At 37.0% G+C, this 12,884-nt stretch overlaps 1 protein-coding gene across 21 annotated transcripts in view; it reads right to left on the bottom strand.

Moving 5' to 3' along the window:
• Positions 1-12,884, bottom strand: part of BPTF (bromodomain PHD finger transcription factor) — a 162,474-nt gene that overhangs the window by 105,114 nt on the left and 44,476 nt on the right. For 17 of the 21 annotated variants that reach the window (XM_074388874.1, XM_074388870.1, XM_074388871.1 and 14 more), the window contains exons 4-5: positions 7,387-7,590; positions 6,647-6,835 (exon numbers count right to left, since the gene is read on the bottom strand). In XM_074388874.1, coding sequence (XP_074244975.1) covers positions 6,647-6,835; positions 7,387-7,590 — 393 coding nt within the window. The remainder of the gene's footprint in view (positions 1-6,646; positions 6,836-7,386; positions 7,591-12,884) is intronic. The other 4 variants (XM_039475823.2, XM_074388873.1, XM_074388868.1 and 1 more) reach the window with 1 other exon arrangement.

Below are 12,884 nucleotides of genomic sequence, written 5' to 3' on the forward strand. Positions count from 1 at the left end.
ACTGAAAAAAACAAAAAGAAAAAGGCAAACCTACAATAGTTGGAAACAATTTTAACATATCTGACAGAAAAAAAAAAAAAACCACCTAAAAATGTACCAAGAATACAGATTAGAACAACATAATCAGAAGCCTTATCTGAGGCCAGGTATGGTAGATCACTTGAGGTCAGGAGTTCAAGATCAGCCTGGCCAATATGGTGAAACCCTGTCTCTACTAACACAAAAGTTAGCGAGGCATGGTGGTCCATGCCTGTAGTCCCAGCTACTGGGGAGGCTGAGGTGAGAGGATCACTTGAACCCAAGCGGTGGAGGTTGCAGTGAGCCAAGACTGAGCAACTGCACTGAAGCCTGAGCAAGACTGTGTCAAAAAACAAAAACCAACAACAAACAAACAAAAGAAACTTTATCTGTCTTATACTGTACCCAACAACTGAAAAAATATATATCCTCTTCCAAGGAACATTTATCAATATTAATCAAATGTTGGGCCATAAAAAGTGTCAATAAATCTTAAAGGACATAAAGCATGCATAGAATGTTCTCTGACAGAGGGTTAAACTAGAAATCAATTGGAAAAAAATAAAAAATAAAAAGATAATTAGCCTGTAGTCTCAGCTACTTAGGAAGCTGAGGTGGGAGAAGCACTTGAGCTCAGGAGTTCCAGGCTAGAGAGAGTCATGGTTACTTTACTGCAATCCAGCCTCAGTAACAGAGCAAGATCCTGTCTCTCTCACACACGCACAAAACAAAACAAAAACTTACAAATGTTTGAATATTAAGCAATATACTTCAACACACACCACATTAAAACAGAAATTAGAAGATATTTTAAACTAAATGATGAAGACAACATGACCTATAAAAGTTTGTGGTTGTGTTCTGGTTATGCATGTAAAAATAAAGTAAAATGAAAGTCTGTGGGATGTAGCTATAGCAGTACTCAGAGGAAAGCTGACAGCCTTAACAGTAGACATCATAAAAAAACAAAATTAAACTAAAATCCATCAAAGCAACCATCTTCAGAAGCTAGGAAAGAAAATCCACAAAAATTCAAAGCAAATAAAAGGAAGGACATAATACTAAGAGCCAAAATTAATTTAGAAAAAAACATACAATAGAGAAGGTCAACAAAGGCCAAGTTGTTTTTTTAAAAAAAAGACTAATGGAATTGCTAAGAACCTTGCACCATGATTAACAGGGGCAGATAACGAATTTCTGGATTGAAAAAATAGAACATGAACATAGATTATTTATATATATATCATATATATATAATTAGATGTTATGCTTATAAATTATAAAAATTAGGTGAAATGAGCAGATTCCTTTTAAAAGGCAATTAAAACTAACATAAGAAAACAACAGAAAATATGACTAGCCCACTGCTGTAGTGTGGATAGTTTGGATGTTTGTCCTTCCAAAAATCTCATGTTGAAATTTGATTCCAAGATTAGTTAGAGGTGGGGCCTAATGGAAGATGTTTGGATTCTGGGGGTAGATCCCTCATTGCCCTGGGGTGGGTGTTGGGGGTGAGTGAGTTCTCACTCTATTAGTTTCCACTATCATCTGCCACCCCCGCCTCCCCTATTTCCTCTCTTACCATGAGATATCAATATACACTGGCTCCCCTTTCCCCTTCTGCCGTTAGTGGAGGCAGCATGAGGCCCTCACCAGATGCAAAGTCAGGACTATGCTTCTTGTACAGTCTGCAGAACCACAGCAAAATAAATCTCTTTTCTTTACAAATTACCAGCCTTTGGTACTCCTTTACAGCAACACAAATGGACTAAGATACCCATTATCTACTAAAGAAGTGAATGAAATCTGTAATAACCTTTCCACAATGAAAACTCCAAAACCTGATCATTGCAGCAAACATTTAAGAAATAATTAACACCAGCCCCACAAAAAATCTTCCAGTACCAACTTATGATATGAGGCCAAACTATTCTTGATAATAAAGACTGACATTATCAGAGAAGAAAAATGCAAGCCAATTTTACTCATGAAAATAAATTCAAAAATCCTAAACAAAACATTAGTAAACTGGATGCTATATATAATATCTAATACAGAAAATGCATCACAACCAAGTTGTATTTACTCCAGGAACATGAGATTGGGTTAACATTCAAAATTCAATGTAGGTACTTCTGCTTCTAGTCACAGTGGGGTGGAAGAACCAGATTTACCCTCTCCCAGGAAACAACTACAAAGCAAAAAACAGACCATTTATAGAAAATGACCAAAGGAGCAGATAGGTACTTCCCAAAAGAGAATATCTAAACGGCTGACACACACACACACACACACACACACACACACACACACACCCCAACATACAAAGATGTTCAACATCCTTAGTCACCAAGGAGCTGGCAAGTGCAAACAAGAAGAAAATATCCCTACATACCCACCAGAATGTCCCCTCAATCCTCCAAAAATACAAAGAGTGATGCTGATGATACCAAGTGTTAGCAAGGATGCAGACGAGCTAGAACTCTCATACACTGGTGAAGTGAATACTTCCACAACCCCTGTGGAAAACTGTTCGGCATTATCTATCAAAGATAAGCATACACTGGCCCCATGATCTAGAAAATCCACAACTAGGCTTATACCTCTAGAAATTCATATACATGTACAAAAGAAACATGTAAAATATTCATAGTATTATTCATAATGGTCCCAAACCAAAAACCATTAAAATAACCACCAACATGTAACAATAATAAATCATGACACATCTAGATAATGGAATATCATACTGCAATAAAAAAGAATGAGCTGCCGCTACTAGCAATATCTGGATGGCTCTCATTGATATTTTGTTGAGGTGAGAAAAAACCTATCAGGCATCAAAGAGTACATACTATATGGTTCCATTCGTTTTTTTAAAAAGGCAAAACAATTGGTGGTGACAGAATAGTTATTACCTTTGTTAAGCTAGGTGTAGTGGTGGCTGAGAGGGGGCATGATATGGTTACACAAGTGTGTTAACTTTGTAAACAGCCATCAAGTTATTCACTTAATATTTGTAAACTTTACTGCAGGTTACATTTCAGTTTTTAAAAGTTGCTGGGTGCAGTGGCTCATGCCTGTAATCCCAACACTTTTGAGAGGCTGAGGTGGGAGGATGGCTTGAGCCTAGGAGACTGGCCTGGGCAACACATGAGACCTTGTTGCTACAAAATAGTAAGCAAGTAAGTAAATAAATAAATAAGTAAGCTGGGCATGGCAGTGCACACCTGCAGTCTTAGCTACTCAGGAGGCTGAGGTGGGAAGATCGCTCGAGCCTGGGAGGTCAAGGCTGCAGTGAGCTGTGATCATGCCACTGCACTCCAGCCTGGGTGAAAGCACAAGACTCTCGGGGAAAAAAAACCAAAAAACAAACAAACAAAAAACAACCTCTACCAAAAATATCATTCCATCTGAAATGCTTTCCAATTTGACATATCTTTTATTGATAACTTTTAGTCATTAAATTAGGTGTCTAAATACATTCTGAAAGTTTAGAAAAGAAAACCAAATAAGATGTCTTCCATCATGGCTATTGTTCTTAATCTAGCTTGAATCATTCTTCCACCCCAATTCTTCTAACAAGGCATCTTATCCACTGACCTAGGTAGTAAACAGTGGCAAAAGAGTTTGGTCCACAGATATCACAAAGTGTCTAGCACACTGCCAGGCACATTGTAGGCACTCAATAAATATCTGCTGAATAAATAACTGCATAGAGAGCCACAGAAACAGAAGGAAGCAGGTAATTCTCTCTGAAGGTCGGAACTCAATAGTAAGTCTGTCTACTGCCCAGTAGAATGTAAGTCACCAAGAGCCCCGACCTTATCTATTTTGGTCAGACATATCCCTGTTATTATAGTCTGAAGTCAGGGACCTATTACAATGCTTATCTACTTTATAAAAGTACCAAAGTCCTCTTTAATATCTGTGACAGATGACCAAAACTGATATATTTAATAAAGTCTTTTAAAAATGTTTTTCATGTTTTGGGAACAAGTATGATAATTCTGTTTTGTTTTTCACTCTAGTCATGAAGAGAACTATGAGTTATTAAATGGGAAGGTTTTGAATTTACTGTAGGGACAGCATCTTCAGCCATAGAGCACTCTCACCCTGCTAATGACCCCAAATCTCCTCTGATGCCAGCTACTGACAATTGCTATATTTGCTCCCATTCTAGTTTCCTTGAAACTTCTTGCTTATGTTTTCATATATTTTTCTTTTCTTTTTCTTTTTTTTTTTTTTTTTGAGATGGAGTCTTGCTCTGTCGCCCAGGCTGGAGTGCAGTAGCAGGATCTCAGCTCACTGCAACCTCCGCCTCTTGAGTATAAGCGATCCTGCTGCCTCAGCTTCCCAAGTAGCTGGGATTACAGGTATGTGCCACCATGCCTGGCTAATTTTTGCATTTTTAGTAGAGACAGTGTTTCACCATGTTGGTCAGGCTTGTCTCAAACTCCTGACTTCAGGTGATCCGCCCAGCTCAGCCTCCCAAAATGCTGGGATTACAGGCATGAGCCACTGCACATGGCCATAAATATATTTTTATATACATGAAAATACTACTATATTTGAACTGTGAAGTATAACTACAAAGACTCTCATTTATAAGAATTATGTTGATTAACAACTACTGAATCAGTAAAAGTATAATTCAATTCACTCATTTTATTATTCTCTTCTTGCTAGGCTTTCTCACTCTTCAAAAGAGTTAACTGTAAATAGCAGTTACAGTAATACCCAACATTTACTGAGCAGTTAATATGTGTTAGGCACAATCCTAAGTGTTTTATATATATTATTCATTTAACATTCATTAAAAGTATGTAAGATTCTAGGATAACAGTTTCTCCCTTAAATCATTCAAATAACAAAAGAACATATATCTCAGAGAAATGAATAAACTGGTAATACAATACCTGACAAAGCAAATGTCTGCTAAAATCTAAGTATAGCTGTTACTTAGCTGAGTTTGGTTTAGAAATGGAACTAGATCTTGTATTAGCCCACTAGTCAGACTGAGGTTTACACTAAGTACTGATCAATGTAAAAGTACAAAGAATATTTTTTAAAGTATTTACTAAGAATATAATAATGATTCTAGTAAGAATGAAGTATTTTCCACATTATTTTGGGGGTAATAACCCATTTTCAAACTTTTAACCCTGAATATGAGAGTCAGGATAATGTAATTTTTAAAAAACTGGATAGGACCCAGAACTTAAACCATAAAATTATAAAATCAAATTATAGATATCCGAGTTTCTCCAATCTATTCAATAAAAGACTCTCACTGAAATAATCTCTTACGTGTACTTACTGAATGCCTCTAGTGAAAGGGAATTTATTACTTCTATTTTCCAAAAAGCTCTAATTTTAAGTTGTTAATCTTTAATCAAAATAATCTTTATTATAATTTCTATTTATGACTTAACACCATAAATCTCTAAAAACAAGTCTCATATGCCCCACAACAGTCCTTCAAATATCTGAGGACAATTACATTATTTCCACCTCACCCCTCAATGCCAAGTCCCTATTCTTTTCTAGACTAAAAACTTTTTTTTTTTTTGGAGATGGAGTCTCTGTTGTCCAGGCTGGAATACAGCGGTGCAATCTCCTCTCACTGCAACATCCACCTCCAGGGTTCAAGCAATTCTCCTGCCTCAGCCTCCTGAGTAGCTGGGATTACAGGCACCCACCACCATGCCTGGCAAATTTTTGTATTTTTAGTAGAAATGAGGTTTCACCATGTTGGCCAGGCTCGTTCCAAACTCCTGACCTCAGGTGATCTGCCTGTCTTGGCCTCCCAAAGTGCTGGGATTACAGGTGTGAGCCACCGTGCCCGGCCCTTTTCTTGATCTTAATGACCAATCTCTCATCAGTACAAAATACAGTGGACTTACTGCTGATTGCTGTGGTTCTTCTGGAGCTAACACTTACATCCCTATCTGTTGTGCCCTGTTAAACTGGTGTTTTCAGGAATACAGCTCACTGTTGACCAGTACTCAAATGGAAGTCATCCCCATAAGAACAACTGTAGGTTGTCAAAATCCGTGTTATGCAACAGGACATGCTTTGTGTGATATAATTTACTTGGAGTATAACTTTAATTTTAAAAACTGAAAATACAAATTACTGGTCAACTTACATTTTTATGACAATATACATCTCACAACAATGTTTTGTGATGATTTTCTACCATAACACTATGGTTTGAAATGCTGTAAAATACTACATGAGCACATGCAAACATAAAATTAATTTGTTAGTATCTACAGAACTAGAAAGGTCATATCATTCAACATGGAGCCATTAGTACATAAGTAACTAAAATCAAAATATCTGCCACTATGGTCTGGTGATAAAATATAAAAATAAATCTATTAAACAAAAACAGCTAAATGAAATTTAAGAAGCATGAAAATTATGATGAGTTTCAAGCACTAACTGCGAGGACATTTATCAAACTTCAAATGTTAGGTGACAATTTAGCAAACAGGGATGGCACTGTAAGCAAGCAGCATGAATGAACACATACTTTAAAGTTTTAGGTGACATTCAGCTTTTACTACAAAAGGGAAGGATTCCCCCCATTACAGAGGCATTGATATGCTGCCCTCTGTACCTGGCACATCCTGGGGGAGCTCAGATGCCACCTTCTTCTCTGCCATGTTGCTGCTATCAGGGGTTTCTGAGAGACACCCCACAGGGCTCCTCCCTTCAGAGGGACTAGTCTCTTCTGAAGACGCATTTGTTGTGTTGTCGCCAAGATTTGTTGACACAGAGTTACCTTTATCCCCAACTTCTGCTGGCTCTACAGCAAAATGCACAACAAAACTTAAAATATATTCTTTAAAATTGCTTCAGGACAAATGGCCACATTCAGTCAACTATTAAAAATGATCAATCACCAAAAAAACCTGCTTCTGCTGGATGGCCATTTTAAAGCAATTAGATTCTGGGATAGTGCTGCAATAGGTAATCCAAACAGTATTTAAGAATATTTCATAATATTTTAAGAATGCTTAATTAATATAAAAATGAACATTTTATCACATACAAAAGTGTATTTTCTAGAATAATATAAAAATAGTACTTTTTGATAGGGAAATAGCAATTAATGGAAAGTATACAGATTATATTGTGAGTATAACAATACAGCAAATCTACTAATACATACAACTCAGTACAATTGTTAACACCTTACAAGAGGGGACAGTATCCTGATCTTTTTAGAAATATTAAATTAAGCAGTTGCTTGTAATATTTCACTTTCATTTTCCAAGTAAAACTGGAGGTTTCATAAATAACACTGATGATACGTGACGTTAATCAAGCATGAATTTAATCAAGTAATTTTTTTACCCTCAGATTTTCCTTGCTCAGGGACATCCTCTGGTGTTTTGTTGTCGCTGTCTTTTTCAAGGGACTGGTCTTCAAATTCTTCTCTGCTTTTCTCACCATCTTTAGAGTCATTCTCAGTCTCACTCCTATCTTTTTCTGTTTCTTCTGGGCTTTTAACATTATCAATGTCTCCCTTTTTGGCTCTTATGGATTCCAAAATTTCTTCTATAATAAAAACAAATTTAAAAATTATTTCTATACATAACCAAATAGAACAGTACCACAAATGCCACTTAAGAATTTCAATACAAGCTATTAAAGAGAAAAAAAATCAAGTATTTTTAAAGCAGTAGACCTATGAAACAGAGAACAAAACTTTGTTTAGATAATTACACCAATTTGGTGGGGCTTCACTTCTAGAAAACATATGCTAATTATGGGCTCTACTTCTTTTAAAAACAAAAAGAAAAATTAGTCTACCTTTTTAAAATATAGGCTTGATATAGATATCTGTCACGGACAGCTGAGACAGATGACCAAAACTGCAGGCTGATGTAGACCCACAGACAGGGCAGCACATTGTAGTGATCAAAACCTAGAAACCTCAAACCTACTGCAAATCTGACTTAGATTAGCTGTGTGACTCTGGGCAAGCTACCTAACCACCAGGCCATCATTTTTTCTTTTTTTTTGAGACGGAGTTTCGCCCTTGTTACCCAGGCTGGAGTGCAATGGCACGATCTCGGCTCACCGCAACCTCCGCCTCCTGGGCTCAGGCAATTCTCCTGCCTCAGCCTCCTGAGTAGCTGGGATTACAGGCACGTGCCACCATGCCCAGCTAATTTTTTGCACTTTTAGTAGAGACGGGGTTTCACCATGTTGACCAGGATGGTCTCGATCTCTCGACCTCGTGATCCACCCGCCTCGGCCTCCCAAAGTGCTGGGATTACAGGCTTGAGCCACCGCGCCCGGCCATCATTTTCTCAAATGTAAAATGAGAAAACAGAGGCCCATTAGGAAACAACTTTCTCTCTGAAGCCCCTTAAACTGTTCTGAGAGTCACTAAGTCTCTAAGCACACTTACCCTCTTTCAACTTGGAGTGATACTACAGCATGTTACACATCACAGGATACAGAAGGAAGACAATGTACAAAACACAGAGTATATCCATATGGACTCATGGATAATTACATTCTTTGGGTTATAATGCAATACTATCACTTTAAATTTTGTTGCACAAATTGTTTCAGTTTTGGCCGTTTGTGACTTTTTCCAAGTCCAATGTCCTTTTTGACACATACTCATCCAGCCATCCATTCGTTGATTCATTCATTCATTCATTCATTCATTCAGTTTTCTTACTTTCCAGTATTACAAGATGCTCCAGGCTGACCTTGTATTTTCTCTGCCCCAGCCCTAGAATCTACCATGTCTCTAAGGAGCCTTTGTTCTTTTTTGAGGAACAAATTGGAGAACGATGTTAGAACTCACAATCTAGGTGCTTGCTGTGCTTGTTACTATTGGGGTGTTGCTGTTCTAGGGTCTCTCGGCCAACAGAGCTAAGAAATGTCATAAATATATACATCTATATTATTTCTGTATTTGTATGGGTACATATGTGTATGAGGGAATGACTATGTGTCTGTGTATGGTTCATTTAGCATTGCCTGCTTATTTGTAACTTCTTTCTCTGACAGTGAGAAATCTGCACATTACCTATAATATATCTAGTTATTTGTTCATTCCTAGTACACAAAGAAAATGGTTTGGAAATTGCTAAACTGTTTCCTCATAAAAATAAATATACCAACTATAGAGTACAATATTTATGAATAAGAAAAAATACTGTTGTTGTTTTTTTCTGAGACAGAGTTTTGCTCTTGTCGCCCAGGCTGGAGCACAATGGTGTGATCCTGGCTCACAGCAACCTCCGCCTCCCAGATTCAAGCGATTCTCCTTCCTCAGATTCCCAAGTAGCTGGGATTACAGGCAACCGCCAACACACCAGATTAATTTTTGTATTTTTAGTAGAGATGGGGTTTCACCACATTGGCCAGACTGGTCTCCAACTCCTGACCTCAGGTGATCTGACTATATTTTAAGGAGCATTTTATTTGGAAAAAGAAAGTGTAGTTACTGATGATCTGTTTTTCTTAGAGGCACAGATTTCCTCTCTTTTTTTTGAGACGGAGTCTTGCCAGGCTGAAGTGCAATGGCATGACCTTGGCTCACTGCAACCTCCGCCTCCTGGGTTTAAGCAATTCTCCCACCTCAGCCTCCCAAGTAGCTGAGACTACAGGTGTACACCACCACACCTGGCTAATTTTTGCATTTTTAGTAGAGACAGAGTTTCACTAAGTTGGCCAGGCTGGTCTCCAATTCCTGACCTCCTGAAGTGCTAGGATTACAGGCATGAGTCACCACACCCGGCTGTCTTTCAAACACAGCTACATCCTATAGCTTTTCTTAACCAAATCATTGTACATCCTCTCTACTTTCCCAGTGCCAGTTAATGAAAATCAAACAAAAAAACAAAACTTTTTTTAATTGTCTACTAAGTTTAGACCTTTTAAATTGGTTGAAAAGCACATAGTTCTCTGATTTTCTATGAAGATTCTAATTTCAAATAGTCTATCTTATTAAACACTCTTGCATATATGTGTGCACGTATATTCACATTTACATACACACATTCATACTGGTTTTAGTTTCAAAAAACTACGGCAATCATACCCATAAGAAAAATAGACCAAATATATGGCCGGGCATGGTAGTTCACACCTGCAATCCCAGCACTTCAGGAGGCTGAGGCAGGCTAATCACTTGAGGCTAGAAGCTTGAGACCAGCCTGGCCAACATGGTGAAACCCATCTCTACCAAAAATACAAAAATTAGCTGGGCGTGGTGGCGCATGCCTATAATCCCAGCTACTTGGGAGGCTGAGACGTGAGAAGTGCTTGAACCCAGGATACAGAGACTGTAGTAAGCCGAGATCATGCCACTGCACTCCAGCGTCGGTGACGGAGCGAGACTGTTTCAAAGAAACAAAAACCAAACAAACAACAACAAAAAAAAAGAAAAAAAAGAAAAAGAAAAAAGACCCAAAATGTTCAGCAGAGAGAAAAAACATTAAAGGATGAAAGAAAATTACATTGTATCTAATCCATACTAAATATGCATATTCTATAAACATGTATATTCTACACTTTGCAAAAATATTTCGCAACTAAACAAAGAATTAACCTACCCAATTTTAGAACAATCTCTACTTAGAAAAATTTCTTCTAAAAGTAAACTTCCAGCCGGGCACGGTGGCTCAAGCCTGTAATCCCAGCACTTTGGGAGGCCGAGGCGGGTGGATCACGAAGTCGAGAGATCGAGACCATCCTGGTCAACATGGTGAAACCCCGTCTCTACTAAAAATACAAAAAACTAGCTGGGCGTGGTGGCGCGTGCCTGTAATCCCAGCTACTTAGGAGGCTGAGGCAGGAGAATTGCTTGAGCCCAGGAGGCAGAGGTTGCGGTGAGCCGAGATCGCGCCATTGCACTCCAGCCTAGGTAACAAGAGCGAAACTCCGTCTCAAAAAAAAAAAAAAAAAAAAAAAAGGCTGGGGTGAGGAGAAAGAAAATATTTATGTCTGCCATTTTTGGTCCAGATCTCACCATTAAATCCAAGGTGCAACTCTTCTTACTTACATGTACTCCATGTAGAGCTAAGAGGATAACTGCAGGTTGCAAGGCAATCTCACAGCACACACATTTTAGTCATCTGACTTTCTAAGAACATATTGTGACCTAAAGCTCAATGCTCTCTTTGTTGCTCTCGATTACTACAAAAGGTTTAACTAATTTTTAAAAGTACATTACACACTGAATTATACTGAAATATAACATGCTCATTGTAGGAAATTAAAAAAATATGAAAAGGAAACCAACTACAATTCTACTATGCTAACCGGTTATTTTTTAATGATAAAAGCTCATCCAGTTGGTTATTTAGAGGAGGAAATTTAAATCTCTCAATGACCCAGGCACAGTTTTTGCATGGTATTTTAAATCTCCAATATGCAATGTTATATCACATGATAATTCATAATAAAATTTACCAATTCTCTTATATTAACACTTTTAGTTTTTACATTCCCCCAAATCAGACCACTTAACACTTTTGATTATCCAATCCTGTTTTGATTTTGTTCTTTAACTATGATTATACCGTATATATAATTTTGTACACAGACAAGCTCACCCTAGAAAATATTTTTTCTTTTTTTTTCTATTTTTTATTCTGGAAAATATTTCTAATTCAACATACTTTATAAAATCATATCTCACATTGCCTTTTAGGGGACTGTAGATAGTTTTCTGTTACTGTACTAAAACCCAGGAGAGCAAAAAGTGATTTGTCTATTTTGATGCCATGATTCATAAAAGGAAATTAAGGGGGAAAGTAAGCTGGCTGAAGTTAATAAAATTTCCTATGATTTGACCTATATGGAGGGGAGGATAAGATGGAGATTGCGTTACTGGTATTACTGATTCCCCAAAGACTTCTGAAGACTAAAACTTTTCTAATGAAAAAATTATACATTTTTCTAAACACATCTAAAGAGAAATACTTCCAACTACCAGATATGAATATATATAATTTAATAATTCATGGTAACTAAGAATGCTTTTTTCTGAAAACAAAGTATATTTGTGCCCTACAGTATTTGTATGTGAGAGCCTATCGTTCTCCAAAAATATGCATGAATTCACAGGAATACTGACACAGAATATGTGAGAACAAGCTTGGATACAGCTGAGTATCTTTATTAAATACAAACATTCTATTTTTAAGCAAATGGAGAAAATTAATAGGATTATATGTATAGCAGATAATGTATGCAGAACAACCCAGAACCAGGCACTTGTAAGTATACTTGAAGAATCTTATTTATTTATTAATTTAATTAATTAATTTTTTTGCAGAGTATTAACCTAATAATTTTTATCTAAGTTAAAACTTAAAATGTACTACAGTTGGCCCTCCATGGCCAAAGGTTCTGCATCCTTGGATTCAACCAACATTGAACTAAAAATATAGTATTCTCAGGATGCAGAACCCTTGGACATGGAATGCTAGCTTTTCATATCAACAGGTTCCGCAGGGCTGACTGCAGGACTTAGGCATCATAGATTTTGCTATCTGCAAAAGGCTCTGGAAGTAAACCCTGAGAATACCGAGGGATGGCTATATTAGAAAAAACAGGTGGTATTTATTAAACATGCACTGAATACATCTGGCAGGATAAAAAATATATAGCAATAATGATTACGTCTGGAGAAAGGAAGGTCAGATTGAAGATTATGAAGGAAAGACACTCATTTTTCACAGTATATCCTTTTATACTATTTAAACTTTTAATATATATATGTATTAATAACTCAAAAAAAGGTTAAGCAACAAAATAAATAAGGTGACACTGAATTATAACCTAATAAATATCCAATTATAATCCAATACGTATAAAAC

The sequence above is a fragment of the Saimiri boliviensis genome, chromosome 17, assembly GCF_048565385.1.
Source record: "Saimiri boliviensis isolate mSaiBol1 chromosome 17, mSaiBol1.pri, whole genome shotgun sequence".
Lineage (NCBI taxonomy): Eukaryota > Metazoa > Chordata > Mammalia > Primates > Cebidae > Saimiri > Saimiri boliviensis.